The sequence below is a fragment of the Callithrix jacchus genome, chromosome 10 (genome assembly GCF_049354715.1).
Source record: "Callithrix jacchus isolate 240 chromosome 10, calJac240_pri, whole genome shotgun sequence".
Classification (NCBI taxonomy): Eukaryota; Metazoa; Chordata; class Mammalia; order Primates; family Cebidae; genus Callithrix; species Callithrix jacchus.
This window is the reverse complement of record NC_133511.1, coordinates 34088432-34111973: the sequence shown is the minus strand read 5'-3', so window position 1 is coordinate 34111973 and position 23542 is coordinate 34088432. Positions and strand designations below refer to the sequence as shown.

At 46.8% G+C, this 23542-nt stretch overlaps 1 protein-coding gene across 1 annotated transcript; it reads right to left on the bottom strand.

Moving 5' to 3' along the window:
- Positions 1-165: 165 nt before the first annotated feature.
- On the bottom strand, positions 166-23508 carry VPS26B (VPS26 retromer complex component B). The gene is made up of 6 exons (XM_035265138.3): positions 22819-23508; positions 13859-14015; positions 8017-8181; positions 4627-4802; positions 2832-2974; positions 166-2488 (listed from the first exon to the last, which is right to left on the bottom strand). Exons 1-6 carry the CDS (start codon positions 23039-23041, stop codon positions 2342-2344), a joined length of 1011 nt encoding a protein of 336 aa, XP_035121029.3. The 5' UTR covers positions 23042-23508; the 3' UTR covers positions 166-2341.
- Between the last annotated feature and the right edge of the window lie 34 nt (positions 23509-23542).

Genomic DNA, 23542 nt, shown 5'->3' with positions numbered 1-23542 from the left:
CAGCCTGGGAGACAGAGCAAGACTCTGTCTTAAATAAAGTATTCATCATTTTTCACCAGGGACTATACAGTGAGAGTACAGGCACTATTGGGAAATCAGGGCAGGGATCTGTCTTTCCCTGAGTGTCAGAAATGGGACTGTGTAAGACAGAAGAGATCACAGAACTTGATGGACCATGGGCACAATGCCTCCAAAGCCACAGGGGCTTCCTTTAATCAGAGAGACCATTAAAACAAATGTTCTTTTAAAATACAGCCATTGAAAAGACGACACATTAAGAAACATGTAAACACTGCAGCTGCTTAATTACAAGTTGCACTGCTTGATTTAGTACCTATGCACTCCCAGGTTTGGGGACCTTAAGAGAGGGGGACAGGAGCCTCCCCTCACTTTCACAGTTGGATAGAGAAGGCAAGAATGTGGGTAGAGTAAGAGAAAACAGAAGACCTGGCTTGTGCACAGCGCCTGAGAGAATCAAAGCAAAATCTATCTTCTAGTTCTCCCAGAAGAAAGGTTTAAGATGTTAGGAAGGATGGAAAATGAACATATGTTGTCAGTTGGGAGGCAAAGGAATTGACAAATGCTTCTAGTTAGAATACCAACTAGGAAAAGGAGGCATACAGAGCCTGACCTCATGCTCTGAAAAGGCAAGGAACCCAGAACCTGCCTCCCTCATCCACTTAAGCCCCAACCTTGACCATCAAGGGCAGTGTACGGGTGATCCTGTTCCCATGAGGATTGTGCGTCGCACCTGAACACAGGACCCTACATAGAGGAAACAACCTTGCCTTCTTGGTTTTGCTACCCCTAGTCACCCAGGCCACCCAAAATGCCTCTCCCTCCAGTCTCGGCTCTGATCCATGAGCCCTGCCAAAGCCCTGAGACTGCACTGATCTCAGGAAAACAGGAGTCTGTCTTTCCCACACTAACTGGAACAAACCCCTTAACTTTCCAAATTACTGAGAATTCAGACCGCCAAATACTCTACCTGTTGGCCAGTGAGGCCTGCTTGGTCTTTCTATAAAGGGAAGGAAGCCAATAGGAGAGTAATGCCTGTTATTTCCAGGGGCAGAAAAGGATGGTAAACAACTTAGGCCCCAGTGCACAGCCATAGAGGGAGAAGTGCCTTCCTCTCTAGCATAACAAGAATATTCACAAGAATTTTTTGTATATGTGTTTTTTAAACACACAATACCAATGGTCCTAAAATTGGGTCAATCAACCGGTGAAGATGACATTATTTGGCAAGCAGAATGATTGAGAAGTGCGGCAGCAGTCTACTGCAGAGGCCCCGGTCTCCCCTGCATAATCTGTAGGAAGAGGGGTAAAGGGGCTTAGGCATTAGTAAGAACAGCCTTGCTAAGGGTTCAAAACTAAGCCCCAATTCCCAGAAATGAAATGGAGGGCGAGGAGAGATAAGGGTCCACTCTCAGGGAGGTGGAGGAATCAAGGCCCCTTCCTGGGATTGCTTCTTAAGGGAAATAGGCCCTCTAGCTAACGGTTTGTTGGGGCACATGGAGCAATACCTAGAACAGCCCAGACCTTGGGGTTACCAAGTGCAGTCATGTGAAGGCAGGCAGTTGCCATGCTCTGATCTTCCTTGGTGGACTGGGCTCAGCTTCCTGGGTTCAACACTGCTGCCATCCATGCATGACACTGACCCCAGGGCTTCTCTGTGCCCAAGGCCATTCCACAGGCTTCTGTTTCAGGACATTACTGACAATCCAGAGAGGATGGAGAAGGGAGGTACTTGGGTCCCAGCAGTGAGGGGCCAGAAGGAGGTGGCCTGTGGGAACTTGAGATCACCACATCCAAGATTCCCAAAGAGGTAGCTTCCCAATCATGAGTCTTCCCCCTGCCATTTAGTGGGGGCTGGCCCCACTCCTGCCACTACCTCAGGGACAGTAGAGGGGAGTATAGGACGTGACCACCCAGGGCCCTGTTGGCAGCTCAGAATCCTAGGGACATGCTCAGATCCTGTATCAGGAAGCTTGGAGAGTCAGGAGCCAAGGATGCGTGCTCTCTACTCTCCCTCCTGTAAGACACAAGACAGCCCCGTGAGGAAGGCCTCGACAGAAGGCTTACGTTCCCGACAGGCTGGCTTCCAGGATGCTATCTCTCCTATCCCACATTGGCCGTAGAATCCCAAGGAGGGACTGCTTCCCACCCCAAGTCCCTTGGGTTCTCCAGAGAAAATAATTTAAGTCAAAAACATGATTTGTTTTCAGGTTGCAAGAAACAGGTCAACTGAGCCTCACAAGGTCCGCCCCCACCCCCAGCTGCTGGTGTTGGTAGATGGGGGTGCTGGGTGGACGCCCAGCAGCTTCTTGGCCTTGGGGGCCTACTGCCTGCAGTTGTTGTCAGACAGCTGGCTGGGGGTCCGCACCTCACCCAGGGAGGTGGTGCCCTCGAAGCGCTGTGAGGCGATGGCTGCCTGGTGAGACATGCTCTTCCGTACGATGTCACCCTTCCGCCACAACACCACTTCCTGCAGAATTGAGAGGGGGCAATGTGACACCTTAGAGGGAGGCATGGGGACAGGTTTCCCAGAGGCTCCCAACTTTGTCTGGGGAGTCTTGGGCAGGACTTCCTCTGCTTATCGCTCACCAAAAGCAGCAGCTGCCAGCACCTCCCTGTCCCCGGTGTGGGCCAAAAGGGCAGGTGGTTGCAGGAGCAGACCCGAGGAAGCAGACTCTATGACAGGTAGAATCCTTGTTCTTGCTGTGCAATTGTGGGCAACCTGATGTTTCCACCTCTTGGCAAAAATGGAGCCTGACCTTCCATAGGAAAGACAACCTCCTGTTCTGTCCCAAGGGCATCAGGGCTCTCACCTGCTGCTTGAAGTAGCGCCGCTCCTCCTCGTCTATCAGCACCAGGTTGAGGTAATAGCGCACAGAGAACTTCTTGTTGATGTCCCGCATGGTGGGCGTGAGTTCGTACCCTGCCAGGAAGAGCCGGATCGGGATGGACTCTCCTGTAGGGGTAAGGCAGGAGTCAGCACAGAGGGCAAGGTGACACACTCTCTTATACCAGGTCACTCTGACCACTGCAGAGATGCCACTAGAGCACAGCACAGGAACGTCTCTGCCTTCTGGGAATCTGGCTCTATTTGCACAGCTGGCTCTCTCCTGCCCAGCAGGCTGCTGAAACAAAAATGGGACTCTCCAATTCCACTCCAGGTTATATTGCAACTTCTGTATGTCTTTTCCAAAACAGAGCAACTGAGTGGGAACAGCACAGGGATATTATTAGTATAAGCATCTTTGATTATATGCAGTGCGTTTAGTTACTGGGTTTTCAAAAGGCAGCTGTCAAATTCCAGTTAAGTCACCATTTCACCCAGCAGTTCTGAGGCCATCTTTCTCCATCCTCAGTGTATGCCCTCCAAAATGCATCCTCCCTCGCCAGGGTGGTATGGTGGTCTAGAAAGCAGAAAGTCCTTACCATGGCCTCAGTTCTGCATGAACCGCGTGTCTGATTTGTGAGTAAGTCTGCTGCTTCCTCTGGACCTTCGTTTTCTCATGTGGAAAACTGGAGAATCAGACTGCATGATACTAGAGATCCCTTGCAGCTCTAACATCATGCCTGTCTAGTATCAGTGGAACAAAATTAGGGCAATAATTCTACTGAGAAAGACCAAACCTATAATGTAGTCTAAAGCTAAATATAAGCTATCTTATAATTATCTGCTGTTTTACATGGATTCTCAGTGACCCATTTCATTTGTATAGGAAAAATGACAGCTGGCTCTATTTGCACAGCCAGTGAAAAAATGGGACATCAGAGAGTGTCAGGAGAGCTTGGTCCCAACCCTCCAAGGACCTGTCATGGTAACACCTGAGAGTGTCCTCAGAGCTGTGGGCAGCTAAATCTGTGGTGCTCCTCCTTCCACATGGAACAGCCTGTGAGAGTAAATGGAATAAGCCAAATAAAACCCTGAAAGCACCACACGCTTCAAAATGAAGAGAGTCTTCACCATTCTTGAAGAATGGCCAAAGAGCCAATGAGGAATGTAAATGAATGCTTCTTCCAGATAATCACAGTCCCCAAATGACAAAGGGCTTCCAGCTCCACTATCCCAGATGTAATGTTAGCTCCCTGGGGCTGGAGGAGGATGCTTCCACCAAGTTCCACGGCTATCTGGGCACCTGGTGGTGTTGGCTGGAGTATCTAGTCGTGCTCTTTCTACCTGACAAGTGAATTCAGAGAATAAATGGGAGCCAGAGCCAAGTCACAGATGGGCTGCTGCATATGCATCCCTTGTCCCTAGCAGCAGAGAATGCCACAATGTTAACAGAAAGAAGTAGGAATGTGTTCAAACCACATCTGCTACACCTGGACTTTCCAAAGCAGCAGTTGAGTTTCAATCTTAAGTACAAGCCCAATATATAAAGCAAGTCTAAGTGGAACTTTTCAGGGTGAGGATGGGATAGTAACCCGAAGTTCTACATACTCAGCCTTCCTTTTCTTCCTTATTGGCACCCACAGTGTAAACTGAGAGATTAAGAAGCTACAGGTTAAGAAGACATCTTATTTTGACAGTGTAATCCCTCAAGCCCCTCCACAATTCTGTGTAGGACACAGGAAAAAAGCTGTGGTAGCTGAGGCTTGGGCTTGGAGTCTCACCTCTCACTGGTGCCCCGTCCATGATCTCATACTTGGCTATTGTGTCGTTCTCGTGATACACATTGGGGCCTGTACCCGTCGTTTCCCGCTTGATAATGTCTATCTCCATGTGCTTGATTTTGATTCTCACCAGCAGGAAGTATATCTTCCCTACAATGACATCTTTCAAGTGGTATCTGGATAACAGAAAGTACAGGAAGTAAGATGTTGGTACTGTGGCCAGCCCTTTCTGTTTCAGTAGAGCACACACAACACCGCCAAGCGTGCGGGTTAAAGATCCAGTTGCAGGACACTCACCTATCACCGCCCACAAGGCTGTGGCTGAATGGTTTCCCAGTGTGGACTTTGCTTGGATTAAGGTAACTTCTGTCCCTTCCACATTCCACGCAAAGGACATCTCTCTTGAATGGTACTTCACCCATTCATGTTTGTTCGCCTGCTCTATCTCCTCAGCATGCAGCTGCTTTAGTACCTTTTATATTTGTGTGTGTTTTTGAAAGATATCCTAACGTGTAAGAGGCTAGTCCCACAAGCACAGGGACCAATCTCTCCTTTCCTTTGATCTTCACACAGTGTCTTTTGGGAACTGGGCCTGCATGGCTCGAAGCACACAGTTCTGTCTGCTCTAGGCTGACAGGCCAAGCAGCAGCAGTAGAGCAAGATGAGTGAATCACCCTCAACATTAGCACCTGCTTTCTGGGCTCCACTGGCCTGGCCTTGTGAGCTGTTCTGAAGTGAGCCATGTTGGCTAACATTTCCTGACTTCAAGCTTTTTTCTTTATGTCAGTCAATAGTACCGGCAGTCTACATGTGCCAGGCCTGTATCAGGCATGAGAGAAAGAGAGCAAAATCTTAAAACCTGATGCTCAGCTCATGGGACAAGAATGCTGGAATTGTCATGAGAATTCAGCCTCCTTATGTTACAAGTGAAGAAAAATAAGTCAGAAGAAAACAGATGTTTTCTTGGATAACTAGGATACGACCAAGATGTGAGTAGGGGGTAAGAAAGGTGGTAAACCCAGGATCCTACTTCCCAGGCTGGAGCACTTACCACTATTTCACACCACCCTTCTGTGCAGAGTCTACAGAATATTGCAGATACCCTGAGCAAATGGCCTCAGCAAGTTTGCAAAAGCAGCCAGAAGTCACCTGGGACATCTCACAGGGGATGCTTAGAGACCATAGATTCTAGGTATTTTTAAACTCCTACAAATCACACATTCCTTTATTTTAAATGTTATATGGAAGCAAAAGCTGCTCCAGGTATGAACGAGAAGAGTTTAAAAAAATAACAAAAGCCTGTAATCCCAGCACTTTGGGAGGCTGAGGCGGGTGGATCACGAGGTCAAGAGATCAACACCATCCTGGTCAACATAGCGAAACCCCGTCTCTACTAAAAATACAAAAATTAGCTGGGCATGGTGGCGCGTGCCTGTAATCCCAGCTACTCAGGAGGCCGAGGCAGGAGAATTGCCTGAATCCAGGAGGCGGAGGTTGTGGTGAGCCCAGATTGTGCCATTGCACTCCAGCCTGGGTAACAAGAGCGAAACTCCGTCTCAAAAAAAAAAAAGCTGCTTGTGGATGAAAAAAAGGTGGAGGGTAGCAGAAGGTCTAAGGACCCCCAGCTCCTCTGCCACCTCACACTTTCTTTGTGTTTGAAACCCACTGACCTGGTCCAAGCCACTCGTTTTACAAATGAAAAGCCAAGGTACAAAACATTAGTACTTGCTAACCTTAGCCCAACTTCTTAGTGGCAGAATAGGGACCTGGTTTCAAGTCCCGAGTTCTCTGACATATAAATCATGCACTCTCACACAGAGCAGCTTGTTGTGCAGAGTTGTGTCTGGAAGTGACCAGTATCCCTGCCTCTCTAGAGCACCTTTTCCACACTAGCTTTGGTCTGGCATGCACTGGTGATCAGTAGCTGCTTTGAGCTCCTACAGGTGGCACAGCTGCTGGCCTCTGCCCTCACCAGGTGGCCAGGGCAGTAGTGGGTGGGCAGTTAGGATGGCTCCTTTCTGGGGAGGACTACAGAGCCCTGAGGCTGTGAGGAGGAAGGGGAAGAGCCTTTTCCCATGCCAGGCTCAGATCAGCTTCCCTCTCACCTTCCCACTCTCTGTTCACTGGTGGGCTTAGGTCAGGCAGGGCCAATTCTGGGTCACAGTGGTCATTTTCCTGGGGCCCGCTAGGCTCCAGGCCTGCCAGGGGAACAAAACACACCATTCCTTCAACCCTGTTCCAAGTTTAAAAAAGTTCTGTTCCTGACCCTTCAAAGGTGAGCCATCTGGTGCAGCTCCCACTGCTCCCAGCTTCTGCATGACAGTGGGTCCAGGAGGTGACACAGTAAAAATGCTACTTAGAGACTCTGTGGCTTTTCGCTCTCTGTGAATAGAATACCCCTTTTACTTTTGGATATTTGATTTCCAAACATTTTCAGGAATATCATATTCAAAAGAAAGATGCTTTTGAAACAGCCTGTCAGGTAGTTTTGTGATTTATAACCAGCTAATTATTTTGATGTTCTAACAGTAAACACAGTTTAAAAGATATACATCTTCCCAACTTGCCAGTTAAAATAAAATGATCTTAAGATCTTTATAAAAAAAATACATCAGGGCTGAGCATGGTGGCTCATGCCTGTAATCCCAACACTTTGGGAAGCCAAGGCAGGCAGATCACTTGAGCTCAGTAGTTCAAGACCAGCCTGGGGAACATTACAAAACCCTGGCTCTACACACACACACGCATGCACACACGCACACTAGCTGGGCGTGGTGGCACATGCCTGTGGTCCCAGTTACTTGCAGGGGTGGAGGTGGGAGAATTGCTTGAGTCAGGGAGGTCAAGACTGCAGTGAGCCACGATTGTGCTACTGTACCCCAGGCTGGGTGACAAAGCAAGACGCCATCTTGAAAAAAAAAATCCAATATTCTTTGCTATAATTCATTTTAGTTCATGGAGGAAGCAACAAATTATGGCCAATGTTTGGTTTCCTCACTTCGATTTCTAAAGATGTAGCTGGAGGGAACACATGATAATGGAATGGTATTCTGAGATTGTTCTTTTCTCAGAAGGAAACAGCTGAAGCTAGAGTTCCAAAACAACCTCAAGTTAGTTGAGCTTTACTTTGAAAGGCATCATAGGATGTTTAACTTAAATATACCGCCTTAGTTGAATATGGTTTAGTTTAGGTAAATGAAGTGTTTACGTCATGGTTGGTCCACCTGCAGCTAGCCTGCCATACACACTCACTGGATTGCTCCCATGGTCTTCCCTCATCGCATACTTCAGGAAGCAGTCGAGTCATGGGGTACCATCAGATTGCATTTAGGTCAAGTCCCATCCTAACCTTCTCAAATAATAATTTCACCTTGGCACTGAGACACTTACTTGGATTTATTGTACTCAAATTCAATGTGCAGACAGTCCTCAATCCCAACCTCCATCTTGATGGAAGAGTTCAGCTCCGGGTATGTGCTGAGGGTGTGAACTACAATGTCCATCTCTTTGACAACATCATTGAGGCGGCGGCTGATGGTTGCTCGAAGGAAATAGCTGTAGGAGATGGAACTGTCATGAAAAAACACTCCCACTCTCCAGATGCTACCTAGATATAGGTACCAAATTGGCCCAGTTGAGAGAAGCCCGTATGAAGGTTCCTAACTGTTGAGGGCTTTGTATCCCTTTCAGAATTTACAGACCCTCTTCCAGGAAAAGATGTACATATGTACCTACACATAAAATTTTCAACCACAATTCTAGGGAGTTCAAAGACCCTTTCCCCAAAATCCCTTTATGAAGCCCATATCCCTGGGTCAAGAACCCTGCTCTAAGGGAAAGTGATTTCTTTGCCTTGTACTCTAATCACATGTTATTCTTAGGTCTTTCATGGCCCTTACCACTATTAACCATGTATTTGTGTACAGGTTTTATTTCTTCAACTAACTCCTGGCTTTGGGGGGCAAAGGAGTCTCTCTCATACTCTTATATTTGCATGTTTGTTCACTGAATATTGTTCAATCAATAAACCTTTTCTTAAGTGTCCCAATAAACCTTTTTTAAGTTAAAAGAGACAACTAGGAAAGAGAGAAATTAAGTCAGCTATTCATTCTGCTAATTTTTTTTTTTTTTTTTTTTGAGACAGAGTCTCACTCTGGCACCCAGTCTGGAGTGCAGCGGTTTGATCTGGGCTCACTGCAACCTCTGCCTTCCGGGTTCAAGTGATTCTCCTGCCTCAGCCTCCTGAGTAGCTGAGACTACAGGCGTGTGCCACCATGCCGGGCTAAGTTTTTGTATTTTTAGTAGAGATGGGATTTCACCATGTTAGCCAGGATGGTCTCGATCTCCTGGCCTCATGATTCACCCGCCTCAGCCTCCCAAAGTGCTGGGATTACAGGAGTGAGCCACCGCACCTGGCCTCCTCAAACATTTACTGAGCTAAGCGCTGCGCCAAGCACAGGATGAATAAGATAGTCCCATGGGAAGCTCACAGTTCACTGAGGGAGATGGGCAAATAGAGAAACTGGAACACATGTTAAGGGCTAATTGAGATTCTACAATCCAGTTTTGTGGGGAAGGAGAAAAGGGCATTCCAGAAGAGTAAACCTTACATGCAACAGAGGCAGAGAGGACCTGGTCTGTTGAATTACATGTCTCTGGCTGAACTTAGGATCCTTGGGGAGGACATTACTGTGGTAGGGGATGAGAGCAAAGACAGAGACATAGCTCTGGTTTAACAAGCTGCCCTCTGTGGCCCGCCAGTGCAGCACTGTCCTCCCCAGCATCCCTGTACCCCGACTTAACACTATGCTAACACTCAATGAGGAGGAGCTCTTTAATTGTATTTCCTTCTTCATAAAACATTATTTAACGTAATCTAGGCTCACGCCGTAATCCCAGCACTTTGAGAGGCCAAGGCAGGCAGATCACAAGGTCAGGAGACCAAGACCATCCTGGCCAACATGGTAAAACCCCATCTCTACTAAAAATTAGCTGGGCATGGTGGCACATGCCTTTAGTCCCAGCTACTCCGGGGGGGGAGGGCGGGGGGCTGAGGCAGGAGAATCACTTGAACTGGGGAAGCAGAGGTTGCAGTGAGCTGAGATGGTGCTACTGCACTCTAGCCTGGCGACAGAGCAAGATACTGTCTCAAAAAAAATTTAAAAAAAAATCTAATGTAATGTAATAAATTATATTTTCTTTCTTTCTTTTTTTTTTTTTTTTTTTGAGACGTAGTTTCACTGTTGTTACCCAGACTGGAGTGCAATGGCATGATCTCAGTTCACTGCAACCTCCGCCTTCTGGGTTCAAACAATTCTGCTGCCTCAGCCTCCCGAGCAGCTGGGACTACAGGCACGCACCACCATGCCCAGCTAATTTTTTTGTATTTTTAGTAGAGACGGGGTTTCACCTTGTTGACCAGGATGGTCTCGATCTCTTGACCTCGTGATCCACCTGCCTCGGCCTCCCAAAGTGCTGGGATTGTAGGCGTGAGCCACTGTGCCCGGCCTATATTTTCTTTTAAATAAACCTTAGATAATCGCCACCATCTGTCAAGCATTACCAGATAAAGTTATAAAGATATGCTAACCAGACCAGCTATACATTTTGGCTGCTATCCTCTGTGTGGCACTGGCTGCTTCTCAGGGATCCTTTTGGTTCACCTCGGTAACTTCCATCACACTCTCCAAGACATCTGTCCCCATCCTTCTCCTAGCTGCTCAGACTCCTAAGTTTCCCTCCCAGTATGTGGGAAGACACTGCCTCTTACTCCACTACGATGACTGCCTTCCCAGGCAACACTTACAATGCGCTCCTTTCTCTGCTTTGTTCCTTAGGGCCTAAACACATCTCTCCATCTTTACCTATCCTCTCTCCAACAGCACCCCTCCCTCTCAGGACCTCTCCTCCTCCCTCCAGCACAAAACTCTCCATTTTGGATGCACACTGAAATCACCTGAAAAGGAAAGGCTTTAAAAAGCCTGCTGCCCAGCACACCTGACATGTGATTGCCCTGGAAAGGGACACAGGCATTAAAATTTTTAAAAGTTTCCCACGTGATTCTAATGTGGAAGCCTTGGTCTGGCATCTGGATCCTTCTACCTATTCTGATTTCCCCAAGATCAATCTCCCTCTAGCTAAAGGCTTTTTCCTCTGAGCTTATTGAAAATTGGTCCCCAAAGTCACCAATCCCAAGAACCCTCTCCAAGTCTTACCCTCTTGACTTTCCCTTTCTTTCTTCAGAGACAACTGTCACAAAAGATGGGTTCTGCACCAACAGTTAAGGATTCTCCACAAGCCACTCCTCCCAACCCCTTGCCTCTGTCTCCACCACCCAACAGAAACCACTCGCCTTGAGGTTAGTAACCCATGGCCTCCCAGGTGCCAAATCCAGCGGCCCTTGCTTCCGTGTCATGTGTGGAAGACTTCTTCCTTGAAACATTTTTTCCTTGAAATGCTTTTCTCACGGTTCCACAGGGACACTGCCCTGATTTACGCCCTCTCCTCCTCCTGCCATCCCGCAGTGGGTCCTGGCTCTCCTCTCCCTGTGCTTCCTTTCTTCAAAAATGTATCAATTACGACCTCTGAGCAGATCAGTCCCGACTGCACATTTCTAAGTCTCCCCTCTGTCCTTAGTGCCAGGTTTGTGCTTCCAATTGTCTGGTAAACTTTTATGCTTTCTCTATTTTGCCAGTACTTTGGCCTGCCGTCTAGAGCTGGATAAATCACCTTATCTCCAGATCATTTCTTTCTCCTGATAGCTCTCGGTCTTCATCTCCATGGTTACATGTCTCCACTCACTGGTAATCTCTGCTAGTAGCTACTAAATTCCTCAGTTTCTCTGTGTCCCATTGCAGCCACCAAAATCATACCCTGAGGTCCTCACAACAGCCTTCTGATAGTTTTGTCTCTACACTCTTCCCATCCACCAAATGCTACATATTGACTCTAATCTTCCAAAATAAACTTTTCCCTAAGAACAAGAAAAAAAGTCCACAACAATCCTTTCATGTTTTCTCTCTGCCTGTGTAATAAGATACAAGCTTTTAATCTGGAAGTTACATCTTTAAACTATCCTCAACTAATTTTCCCAATTTTACCTCCTCTCTTTCACAACATGAATCCTAACATCTTCATGAGATATGCACATTAACATTTTTCTGTTATTGTGGTAAAATACACATAACATAAATTTACCACTTTAACAATATTTAATTAAACAGTTCAGTGGCATTAATGATATTCATACTGTTGTACAAACATCACCATGAGTCTCCAGAACTTTTCCACCCTCCCCCACTGAAACTCTACTCATTAAACACCAACCCCCATTTCCTCCTCCCCTCAGCCCCACGCCTCTATCATTCTACTTTCTGTCTCTATGAATTTGACTGCTCTGGGTACCTCCTATAAACGGAATCAAGACAGTATTTGTCCTTTTGTGACTGGCTTCTTTCACATAGCATACTTTCCTTTAGGTTCATCCATGTTGTAGCACAGGACAGAATGTCTTTCCTTTTGAAGACTGCATAATAGTCCACTGTAGGGACAGACCACATTTCCTTTATCCATTCACCCACTGATGGACACCTGGGTTGCTTCTACCTTTTGGTTATTGTGAATAATGCTGCTGTGAACATGGGTGTACAAATATCCATCCAAGATCCTGTTTTCAGTTATTTTGGATCTAGAAGTGGATCCAAAAATGGAATTGCTGGATCATATGGTAATTCTGGTTAACTTTTTGAGACACCACTAAACTGTTTTCAACCTTTCTTTCTGAATAGAAACACTTATGACAAATCCACTGCAAAATAAATTAAATAATAAATCCCTCAGCCAAACTTAAGTGATGACTAGATAACCCTCATATCGCTACTTTCTCTGGGTACAATTATGAAACACTGTCTTTAATGGGTGTCATGTCAGTCTTAGACTTCTCTGCAAAGATTTGTTTTTTCTTTAAAAAAAATAATAAAATAATTTTTTTTTTGGTAGAGATGGAGTCTCAGTATGTTGTCCAGGATGGTCTTGAATTCCTGGCCAAAGTGCTAGGATTACAGGTGTGAGCCACCATTTCTGCAAAGATTTAAAAATAGCCTTCACTCTTCTGATGGAAGAAGGGAGAAAAGAGAAAGAAGGGAATTTAAAGGTACTTGCTGTGGTCTGCACCTTCCTAAACTCAGGTCCTGAGGTGAGGAAACAAGCTGATCTTATGACCTGGAATCAGGTGTTCAGAGTGACAGGGGAGACTGCTTTATCCCAGTGGCATCAGATAATCTCAAGGTTACATCTAACAGTCTATAGCTGCTGTGGATTTTTTTCACACAAGAGATAAGTCCCTATTCTCAGAGTTACCAAGACTGTAACAGTAAAAGCAATCCATGTACCTATGTGATCATTAATATTTTAAGAACTTGTCACACTGTTATATTTTATTTTCTTATCACTCCCCAAAGAAGGAGAAGACACCTAGAATTAGAATCCAAATCTATTACCCACTTTTGAAGTGAGAAGGCTGAGTTTACAGAGCTCAAGATCACACTGCAGCTGTGTGGCAGAGCTGGACAGCAGGTCAGGATCTCCTGACACCCAGCCAGCAAGGGTGTGCTGGGGGTGGCTGACTGCTGAACTCTGAGGAATTTTATGAACTGGCTGTTAAACACAGCAATTATTTAAAGTTAAACTACTTAAACTTATAATTAAATGAATCATATTAAAAACAAAGGTATAAAATCTCATCACTTCCTATTTTCCAGCCCTTTCCCATGCTCTCTGCTCTTGAGGGAATGTGCCTCCATATGATGGTAATGCTATGTAAGGGTGGCTAGAGTACATCTCTCCCACCTCTTCATTTAGGAACATTAGGTTGGTAGCTTGAAACTGGCCATGTCAATTGGCCACTGTTGAAGGGACATTTCTCAGCCCACTGAAGCCCATAGTGAAACACCGAATGTCCCATGATAAAAACTAGAAACTAGCTATCTTCGAAAATCCTTTGCTATGTGTGGATTCATCTCACAGAGTTAAACCTTTGTTTGACACATACTACAAACTAGGGGCACCTTCCTCCTAGAAAGCCCATGGTTAAAGGTTTACCAGCATGCCACAGCTCGCAATATTCTTCCTTCTCAGGATCCCTATGAAGATCCTCAAAGTGGATCAGCCTCAGGTCCTGGTCCACATGCAGCAGGTTCTAGGACACAGCAGGGAAGCAGCAGACACAACTTACCGTAGCTTCACATTTTGCCCTGTGTAGGACTCATACGGCTTCTCCACGTGGGTAAATTCAAAGTCGAAGGCTTGCGACTGGGTGATCTCTCCAGGCCGGGCCAAGTCCTTCACCAGGGACACAAATTCATGGTGGTTCCCTCGATCGTAGTAGAGTTCTGGTGAGAGACAGCAAGGCCCTCCTTTATCAGACCCTGAGCTACACCCGGCTGAGTGAGGAGGCTCTGGGCTGAAGGCACTGCTTTTCAGAAGGACCTCCCCACAGAACAGACCCCTTCTAGGCTTGTTTCCTTGACCTCCACTCTTTCACTCCCTCCTCCTCCTCCAAAGGCTCTTCTGTTTTATATAGTGAAATCCTGTGGCAGAAAAGGAACCTAAAACAATCATCTTTTAATAAGGGATAAGCCATGGGGGCCAATATAAGAAATGCCACACTTCTTTAAACAGCAGCATTTCTGTTTAACACTTCCAACTTCTGAAAGGATATAGCTATTTACTCATTTCAGCCTTATAATATTATTTTATTATGCCTTTTGCTTAGCATTTCAAGGGCTAATGAATTAATCTTCAGAGACAGCAAAGACAGATCTTATCACCCCATTTAAGAGATGACGGAAACTGAGGCACAGCATGGTTAACTGACTGGCCTGCAGTCACAGCTGGCTGCAGAGCTGGGACTAGAGCAGGTCTCCTCCTAGACTGCATCTATTTCTATCATCTGGTATAATGCAGGTCATGACACAACCCACTTCACAAGGCTGTGTGTGAGGTAGCAGGAGTGATGTAGGTGACAGACTTAGAACAGTACCTAGGACATAGCAAATACTCAAAAACATAGTTACTAGCTGCTGTTAGCACTCCAAAAGGAAGACATATGGCCGATTGAACATGGACATTTTCTTGTTATTCCCTTCACTGAAATTAGGGGTTGTCAAGCTTCAGTGTGCACCAGAGTCACCTGGAGGGCAGATTAACACACAGATTGCTGGATTGCCCAGTAGTGTTTCTGATTCAAGAGTCTGGGGTTGGGCCTGAGAATTGACATTTCTAATAAGCTCCCCAGTATTGCTCTTATCACACTTTGAGAAGGATTGCTCTAAATTTATCCTCGTCAGGAAATAGTTCTGGTATTTCTTGATAAGTTCATGCCACCCATTTGTCCTATATTATTTTATGTCTGCTTTCATTCTCTTTAATAATAAATTTTGCTATATACTTGGTCCCTCCCCACCACCCCTGCATCCCCAGCTCCCTGGTGCTTCCTAGAACCTGGCCCTGCAGAGGTGAGCTCCTAATACTGACTGTGGCTATGCATGGCCATGTTACAGTTCAAGCCTCCACCCCTCAAGGATTCTGGGTTCAAGTCCCAAGCTAGACTGCAGCCTGCAGTGGGCAGATGAATTAAGAACACAGAGCAGGTAGAGCACTCATTGCCTCTGTGGTTTGCTGCTTGGGGAAGAAGAGGCGAGTCCACAGACAACTAGGCCCAGTCCACAGCATCTCTGGGACACAGGAGGTGAGCTCTCTTGGGGATAACCTGGGCGTTAGGTTATTCTCTTGGGCTTTAGTGACTGTGGGGGAGGTGTATCTGTTTTGGGTCCATGCTGGACAGCAGAGATCTGAGTCCCTATTAGAATCAAAGCCTTCTTGGACCCAAGAAACCAGATCTCTTGCCTCCCCAGAGGCACCATAGTGTTCAACCCCATCCTAGGGGGAAAAAAAATCAGCCCCAGAAAGAAAAAAGCAGTTTTAGGTGGTACGCTTCAGTCTGAATATAAAATCTATCCCCTTGCTGGTCTATGAGCTGGCCCCAAAAGGAAGGCATTTGGAAGCAGCGTGGGCTCTGTCATTTACACAACTTGGGAAGGTGTCAGTAGTGTGAATAACCTGGTACTAGTGATGCCACTTCTGTATGAATTCAGTGTATTATGTGGCTATAGCTTGTGGCTGGTTTCCTAACTACAGTCAGCCATAAACAATGTTTTATTACAAACAATGCACCTTCCCTTCCTAACACTCAGTGGTTTCAGTAGTAGGCAGCATTCTGGGTAGTATGTGATAATCCACAAAGCCTCCGAGTTGAAGGTGGCAGTTCCAAACTATGGGGGAAAGGTGACTGTGCCCCCCAATAAAAGTCAAAAGTGCGGGACAGGTAGAAGTGGAGTTGTGCCAGCCCCAGGGACAGGGACTCCTCTGCTTACTCTTGTAACATGAGTCCTGGTTGATGGTGTTGGCTTCCATGTGAAAGCCGAAACCTTGACTTGGGAATCTGGTACCTCAGTTTCTAAGCACTAGATTCCGGCCACAGTTTCAGGGGACAGAAGCAGGCAGAGCAAGGCCCCAGTGTCCAAAATCAATGTTCCAGAGTCAAGAGGAAGAAGGAAAGATGATCACATAGCCCAAAGGCAACATCAGAAAGAAACAAAACAGAGAAGGTACAAAGAGCATTCAGGCTGCCAGCATCTTGGAGCCTAGCAACAGTGCAGAAGGTTCCACCTGCCCCAATAGGAAACCTGGAGGAGGAGAAGTCATTCCCTGCATAGCATCACGTTTTCCCTAGTGCCTTTCCTTCTGCACACACATTAATATCAGCTCTGACATCAAATATCATGGAAGAGTGGCCAGGGTGAGGTCAGAGCAGGGCTGGCCCAGCCTTCTTAATCTATCCTTTATAAGCCATCTGTAATACTTCTGTAAACACTGTGGGGCAAAGGGGCAGACACAGCAGTGCTTCCCACTTACCAGAAAGTTTGGTTTCCTCTTCCATAAATTAAAACAAAAATCCAAGGCTGTTCTCACAAGAGGTCTGGGACCTAGAGACTAACAAAAGCCTCTATGCCATCCCAAAGAAGCAACCACAAGTCATCTTTCATTCTTCCCAAACACCAGTCCTCAGAGACCAGAGATGTCAAGCTAGAAGTAGGAACTGAGTAAGTTTTTGGTTAAGGTAACTACCCTGTCTTTGGTTTCCTTCTCAGTCCAACAGGAGGAAATAACTTTTGTACTCAGGATGTTTTCATGGTGAAACTTGCCACCAACAGTTGAGAAGTGAATTTGCCATTCTGGTAGGAAACTGAGCCAGCTTTGCATCACGGTTCACCCATGACAGCCGCCCTAAGTTTTGCTGCTCAACTGAGGCCATGTTTAGCCCATGCCTTGTGCAGTCTTGGAAGAAACATAAGTCAGAAAAGCGTAAAAAGTCCTTCAAAGAGCCTCCTCTTCATATGACCCTCCCAGCCACCATCTGCTGGCTGGTCACTGTCAGGATTTGGGCTTCCCACACCCTACTCCTATCTGCTAACCCTGGGAAATCTGCAAGCACTGGCACCTCTGGGCGGCCCACACCTCGTCAGGCACAGCTCTGCTCCAGTACCACCAGTAGCTTGTTAAGATTCAATCCATCTCATCTTAATATGCCTTTGACTTAGTATTTCAAGGGCTAATGAATTAAAATACAGAAGCCTCTAGAGATTTTTAAAGTATGGGCTTGACTGGTATTAATCGGTTTATTAACACCTAAAAAAAAAAAAAAAATCCAGATAATATCTGTTGGCTTTGGAGTACAGGGATGTTCCTGTTTGCCCTCCTCCATGTGTCTTTCTCATTATGTTTGGTTTATTAAACCCCATTAGTCTCCAAGGTGGCCCAGGACTGCTTTCTAACCTTCACTGGTGTTCCCCAAAGGATTCTAGCTAAACAATGGTCTCTTCTTCTCACAATTACAGTCTTTCCTTACAGTGCTCCTTACAGATTACTGCTACTGCATCTTGCTAGAAACGTGGGCCATTAGGGTGACTAGGTCTTAGACCTTTCTATCCTATGGGCCTGACCCAAGAGATGCCCTCACCACATGTGTTGGTATTGTTAGAATACAGACCAAGCCACTGGAAAAGTATGCTAGGTACAGGAAGGATCCCAGCGTGGCTCCAAAACTTGCAGAGGATAACAGGAAAACATGCACAATATAAGTCAATAAATAAGATTTTATACTCTCGGGGCAATGTTCAAACAGCCACATCTGAGGAGTGGTGTGGTGCAGGACCAAATGAACCAGAGGTCTGACAACTCTTCTGTTTTTATTCACAAGGGAAAATCAGTTCCAACTTGGCACAGGAGAGTGTGAGGAAAGAAAGACGTAAAGGCAGGTAAACTCACATCAGCTTTAACACTTCCTTATCCCAGTTCCCCCAGTGAGGACGCAGCCCCAGTGGGGGCACGCCAGCTGGTGAATCACCAAGTTCTCAGTGGCCCTGATGGACATCTACATGTTGCTCATCAATGCCTCCTCCATAACAAAAGCAGGAAGCCCAGTCGCCCAACCAGCAAAGCACACCTGAATTCTGTCTTTCTGTCATTAAAGTAATTCTTGCTTATCTGGGAGGAGATGAGGGGGGAAAAAAAAACTAAGAACAGTTTTTGTAAATTCTTAGATCTGACCAATGTATCCATTTAACAAATATTTACTAGGCACCTTCTATGTGCTAACCACTGAGACTGGGGATTAAACACCACACTAATGATGGACTGAAGGTAGTCTCTGGCTCTCAGGTGCTCAGAATTTAGTGAGAAACAAGTTTTTTAAAAAGTCATAACCTTGTCATAATCCTGCTTGAAAAGAGGTATTAATGAGGCCTCTGGAAGAACAGTGGAGGAAGCACTTAAGTCAGCCTGGGGAAATCAGAGAAGACTTTCTGACGGATGTGATGTTAGCTAGGCTTTGAAGAAGTCAGAGTTTGGGTGGAAGGTTGTATCTTGCAGAAAGATGTTACTATACAAAGGGAAAATACCAAGATTCTAGAAGAAAAGGATAGTGTGTGGAACCTACAAGCCGTGAAAATGAAGGGTTGGGGGAGAAGAGGCTGAAAAGAGAGGTAGGGCCAGCACAGGAGGGATTTGGATATACTTTCCCCCATTAGGCGAGAATTTTAAGGAAGGACTGACAATGATAGAACTGCCTTTAAGAAACTTCATCCTCACGGAAAATGACCTTAAAGGGGAGGAAGACAAAAGCAGGAAGACCAGTTAGGAGGCTGCTACAAACAGAAAATAAAATGCAATGGGATTGAGAATAGAGAGAAGATGCCAGTTTTAAGATTTCGTGCAGAGCTAGCAGAGAAGGCCAAAACTTAGCAGCCAACTGCATGGGTAGGAGGAGGAGCCAAGAGTTCCAAATGATTTCTCGATTTCTGAGGCTAAATGAACATAGGCGACAAAGGCCAAAATGGGGAAAAAGGAGAAGCAGTGGAGCTGTGGCTGTGGCAGAGACAAAAAGAGGGGTTTGTGTTTGCGTGCATTTCTGAGACACCTGTGGGGTATCCTGGTGGACATGTCTAGAAGGCAGTTGGAAAGACAGGTGTGAAACTCAGAAGAGAGGTCTGGTCAGGACAAAGAAATAGTCTGGGAGTCATCAAATATAATTCATGGGGCTCAGCATAGTGACTCATATATGTAATCCCAGCACTCTGTGAGGCCAAGGTGGGAGGATCACTTGAGTTCCCGACCAGCCTGGGCAATAAAGCAAGACCCTATCTCTACATAAAATTTTAAAAATTAGCTAGGTGTGGTGGCATGCACCTCTAGTACCAGCTACTTTGGAGGCAGAGATGGAAGGATCGATTGAGTGCAGGAGGTTAAGGCTGCAGTGAGCTGTGATTGTGGCACTGTACTCTAGCCAGGGTGACAGAGTGAGACCATGTCTCAAAAATTTTTTTAAATAAAGAAAAAAAGTCATCGGTGCAGATAAGATTGCCACAGCAAGTGACAGAATGAGAAGGGACAGAGGATAATAGTGATACCTTTGCCTGCTTGACTCCAAATCAACAAGGAAGAGGGACAGAGCTCAGTGCTATTAACTTGCTTACTGCCATAAGTTCCACCCATTTTGCACATAGTCAAAGAATGCAATGAAGGAGAAAACCACAAGACCACAACTTCAGCAAACTCACTCACTAGCCTCGCTCTGGTACCCCAAGCTCAGTTCACAATGACTTACATCGGTGTATGACACAAATACTTCAAAACATGCTTCTTTCGGGGAACTAGGAAGATAAAATAGGAGGAATATAAGAGTCTAAGAAAAGTCACTCTGCTTCCAAATAGGCTGGTCCATCTTTACTACCTGTCAATGTGTGTATTTTAGGAACACAAACTCCCTTTCACATCAAATATAACTACAAAGGTTACTCTTACGCCTTGTTCTTGATCAAGAAATACATCCCAAAGCCAAATAATAAGAAGCATATTGTCCATCATTCTGTGTTATTCTATTTCCATGCCCTCATGTAACCATGGATAATTGAGCGTGAACAATATACTTTAGCACAAAGCTGGGATTGGCTCCCTCTACAACACCAGCTGGCCCATGTGGCCAAAATAAGAGATTTAAGGCAAAGGGCTGAAACATTCACTCCCTATCAGCAGACAGGGAGATTTTATTGAGGTAAAATAGGTATAGGAGGAAGAGTAGCAACTCAGTGAGTGATAACTGAATTTGTGAATGGAAACATTACTACATCGACTACCACAATTTTATAAAGGAACCCTCTATAAGGGTCATGTATGGTCCCCTGACATGATCAACATTCTCACCAAGTGATTTTATTTTCCTGGCTTGATAGCTGAGAAAGCTGAGGCCCAGAGAGTGCCTAAACTCCCCAAAGTCTCATGGTCAACTCAGCCCAGGGTGCCCAAGGGCCCAGGAATAGTTACCAGTGGAAGCAACAAAAGGTTCTGGAAAATTCAGCAGGGATGATGGATGTCTCAGGAGTAAGGAGTTAGACAAGAAGCCAGAGGAGCAGGCATAGCAAGCAGCTTCTTCAATTCCCTTTCATTTAGACCAGAGGAAGGCCTTGACACCGTTCCTATAACAGCTCATTTCACACCGTCTGGGGCAGAAGACATTCTGGATTATCTTTCACATACTGGCAAGGTACTACCATCTGGGAGTAATGGTATAGACACAGACTAAACATGCCTATCAACAGTATTATTATGGAGCCAAAGAGTCAATGCAATAAATTTAAAACTACTACTAAAAAATACCCTTGCTCAGTAGGCAAGGATTTCTCAACTAGTTACTATTCTTAGCTTAATATGCTTTGGACTCTTCCTGTTTATCCTGGGGTTCTTTGCTAGAGGTGATTTTACCCTCCAGGGGATATACGGCAGTATCTCAAGACGCTTTTGTGGTCAGAAGTCAGGGATACTACTGTTGTCTGGTCAGTAGAGGTTGGGAATGCTGCGAAACATCCTAGACAATATGCCAAGGGATCCCAGACATCACAGTACTGCTGTTGAGGAACCTTGCCAACTACCCTGCCATTGAACCCATAAGCAGGAAAGCATGGAACTCACTCTTCCGCCCCTCTTCTGGTATAGTAACAGGACTTTTGTATTCAGGCTTTAAAATAACAACAAAGAGCTTCCTATAGGGTCAGCCAGTCTTCACCTGATTTCATGTTCTTAAATACCAGAGACAAAATGCTTGAGGCTGAGCAGTGGACCCAAGAGCCAGCCTGTGTCTCAGTGTTTCCTGCCTTTGTGAAAAGGAGAGAGCAAATTCTCTGCTAAACTCTCAGGACATGAGAGAGGGTTTAACAAAGCTTCCCCAGGGAAGTCTCTAAAAACAGTTATGTACGCAGTGGGTGGTACAGGTATAGATTCTCTACCAGAGGTGTTTGCAGCCCACAGAGTATTTACTGTGATTCTACTACTAACCTAACGACAAAAAACAATTTATTTTAGAAGTACCCAACCGTTTTAATAACACACGAGTCAAAACAGGCTTAGCATTGGAGACAACCAGTCTTGACAGGGAGCTCCCCAAATCACTTTACTGCCTTTTACTGTCTAGTTCTTATTTATTTTTTGAGACAGGGTCTTCCTGGTTGTCACCCAGGTTGGAGTGCTGTGGTGTCACCATGGCTCACTGCTGCCTGGAACTCCTGGGTTCAAGCAATCCTCACATCTTAGCCTCCTTAAGACTACAGAAATGCACCACCATGCCCAGCTAATTACAAAAAAAATTTTTTGGATAGAGACAGGTCTTGCTATATTGCCCAGGCTGGTCTCCAACTCCTGGCCTCAAGCAATCCTCCCGATTCAGCTACCCAGTATCGGGATTGCAGGCGTCAGCCACTGTGCCTGGCCCTGTCTAGTTCTAATGATTAATAATCATCTAAATCACCTTTAAAGGCCGTTAAGAGCATTGAGAAACTCTGATCACTTAATTGTGGTTTTAGAAACACCATTTCTTTGTCTTCAAAGAGAGAATCTGGTAACTGAAAACTCGCATTCTAATAAAGAAGTCTAAGAGATGCAGCTTAGGTAGTCAGATTTAGACTGAAGATTACAGGTCTTCTTTCTGGAAACATGTACAAGCACAGGTAGTTCAGGGCTGAGGTGAGATAAGAGAGAACTGGTTAGCTTTCTCACACCACATCTAAAGAGAAAAAGGAGTTGGTGGGGGCGAGGGGAAGTGGGGCTCGGTGGATCAGCCTCACTTTGCGTCTGGCAGTTGCGGGTGGCTGGTAGATAGGAAAGCCAGTATCAGCAGGGCGGTCTCCCCTTAATAAACCCACCTGCAGGTTATGCCCACAGCACCTCACTCTGATATCCTGGAGACAAGAAGCAAAGCTGAGTGGATGCTGAAGAGACAATGGGGAGAACCCACAGGCAAGGTGCCCATCCCACGAGGCACAGCAGGAGCTTCCTCCCGCCCTCGCCATCCCCATCTCCCTGGCAGCGCGCTGTTACTTATGGCAGAGAGGACAGTAACGCCGGGGGAGTCGCCCACGGGCGGTACTCGTGGCTGAACCCCAGGCCTCAGACTGCAGTTGACAAGTGACTGTGACAGGCCTCACCAGAGTTGGGCCCTGAATCGGCCTGCTCCGCGTTCGCTCCCCAGTCGGCTCCCCGGCCGGCTGTCCGCGCTGGGGGAGGGCGTCCTGGGGGTCGACTCACCGATCTGCCCGATGAACTCGATCTTGATGCCCTGGTGCTCCAGTCGCTTGTTGGGGTTCTTGAGCGCAAGGCTCACCTTCCCGGAGACCGTCTCCCCGTCGTAGAAGAGGAAATATTTCTCCTTCTTCCCATCCTCCGTCTTGTGCTCGGCCCGCTTCCTACTCTCCGCATCGTTCAGAAGGATTTCCACCTCCACGCTCTGCCCGAAGCCGAAGAAGCTCATCGCACCGCCGGGCCGGGCGCGTCTTGGTAAGGACCGCTCCCTTGCACCGGGGCGCGGGCTGCCCTAAGGAGGGAAGGCCAGAGGGCCCGAAGCGCGAGCGCGCTTGGCAGCCGCGCGCTGCCCGGCTCCGCCGCTGCCACGGGGCAGTGGGCGCCGACGGACAGCCGGCTCCACGCGGGAGGGGCACGGCCGGGAGAGGCGGGCGGCTGCGGGCTGCAGCGCCGGAGCAGCAATGCACCCAGGAGCAGTGCCCTGCGCCGAGCCAGTCCCAGCCAGTCCAGCGGCCGGTGGCAGTGGGCGGGCGAGGGTCGGCGGTGCAATTCTGCGGAGGACAGCCACACAGAGCCGGGTGTGCGTGGCCTACGCCTGCCGGGTGGGGTCCAGCGCCGAGCAGCGCTGCGACCTGCCCAGCCTCCGGCGGGGCAAAGCACCGAGGCGCTTCGGCTGCTCCGGGCGGGGGAGGGGGCGGGCAAGCTCCAGCCCGGATGCGTTGGAGCAGCC

Excerpts from the sequence above, each read along its gene's own strand:
- VPS26B (XM_035265138.3), bottom strand. The coding sequence starts at position 23,041 with ATGAGCTTCTTCGGCTTCGGGCAGAGCGTGGAGGTGGAAATCCTTCTG. Across the intron at positions 8,182-13,858 it reads GGGCAAAATGTGAAGCTACG|CTATTTCCTTCGAGCAACCA; the intron begins GTAAGTTGTGTC and ends CATCTCCTACAG. Across the intron at positions 2,975-4,626 it reads GGACGGGGCACCAGTGAGAG|GAGAGTCCATCCCGATCCGG; the intron begins GTGAGACTCCAA and ends TTACCCCTACAG.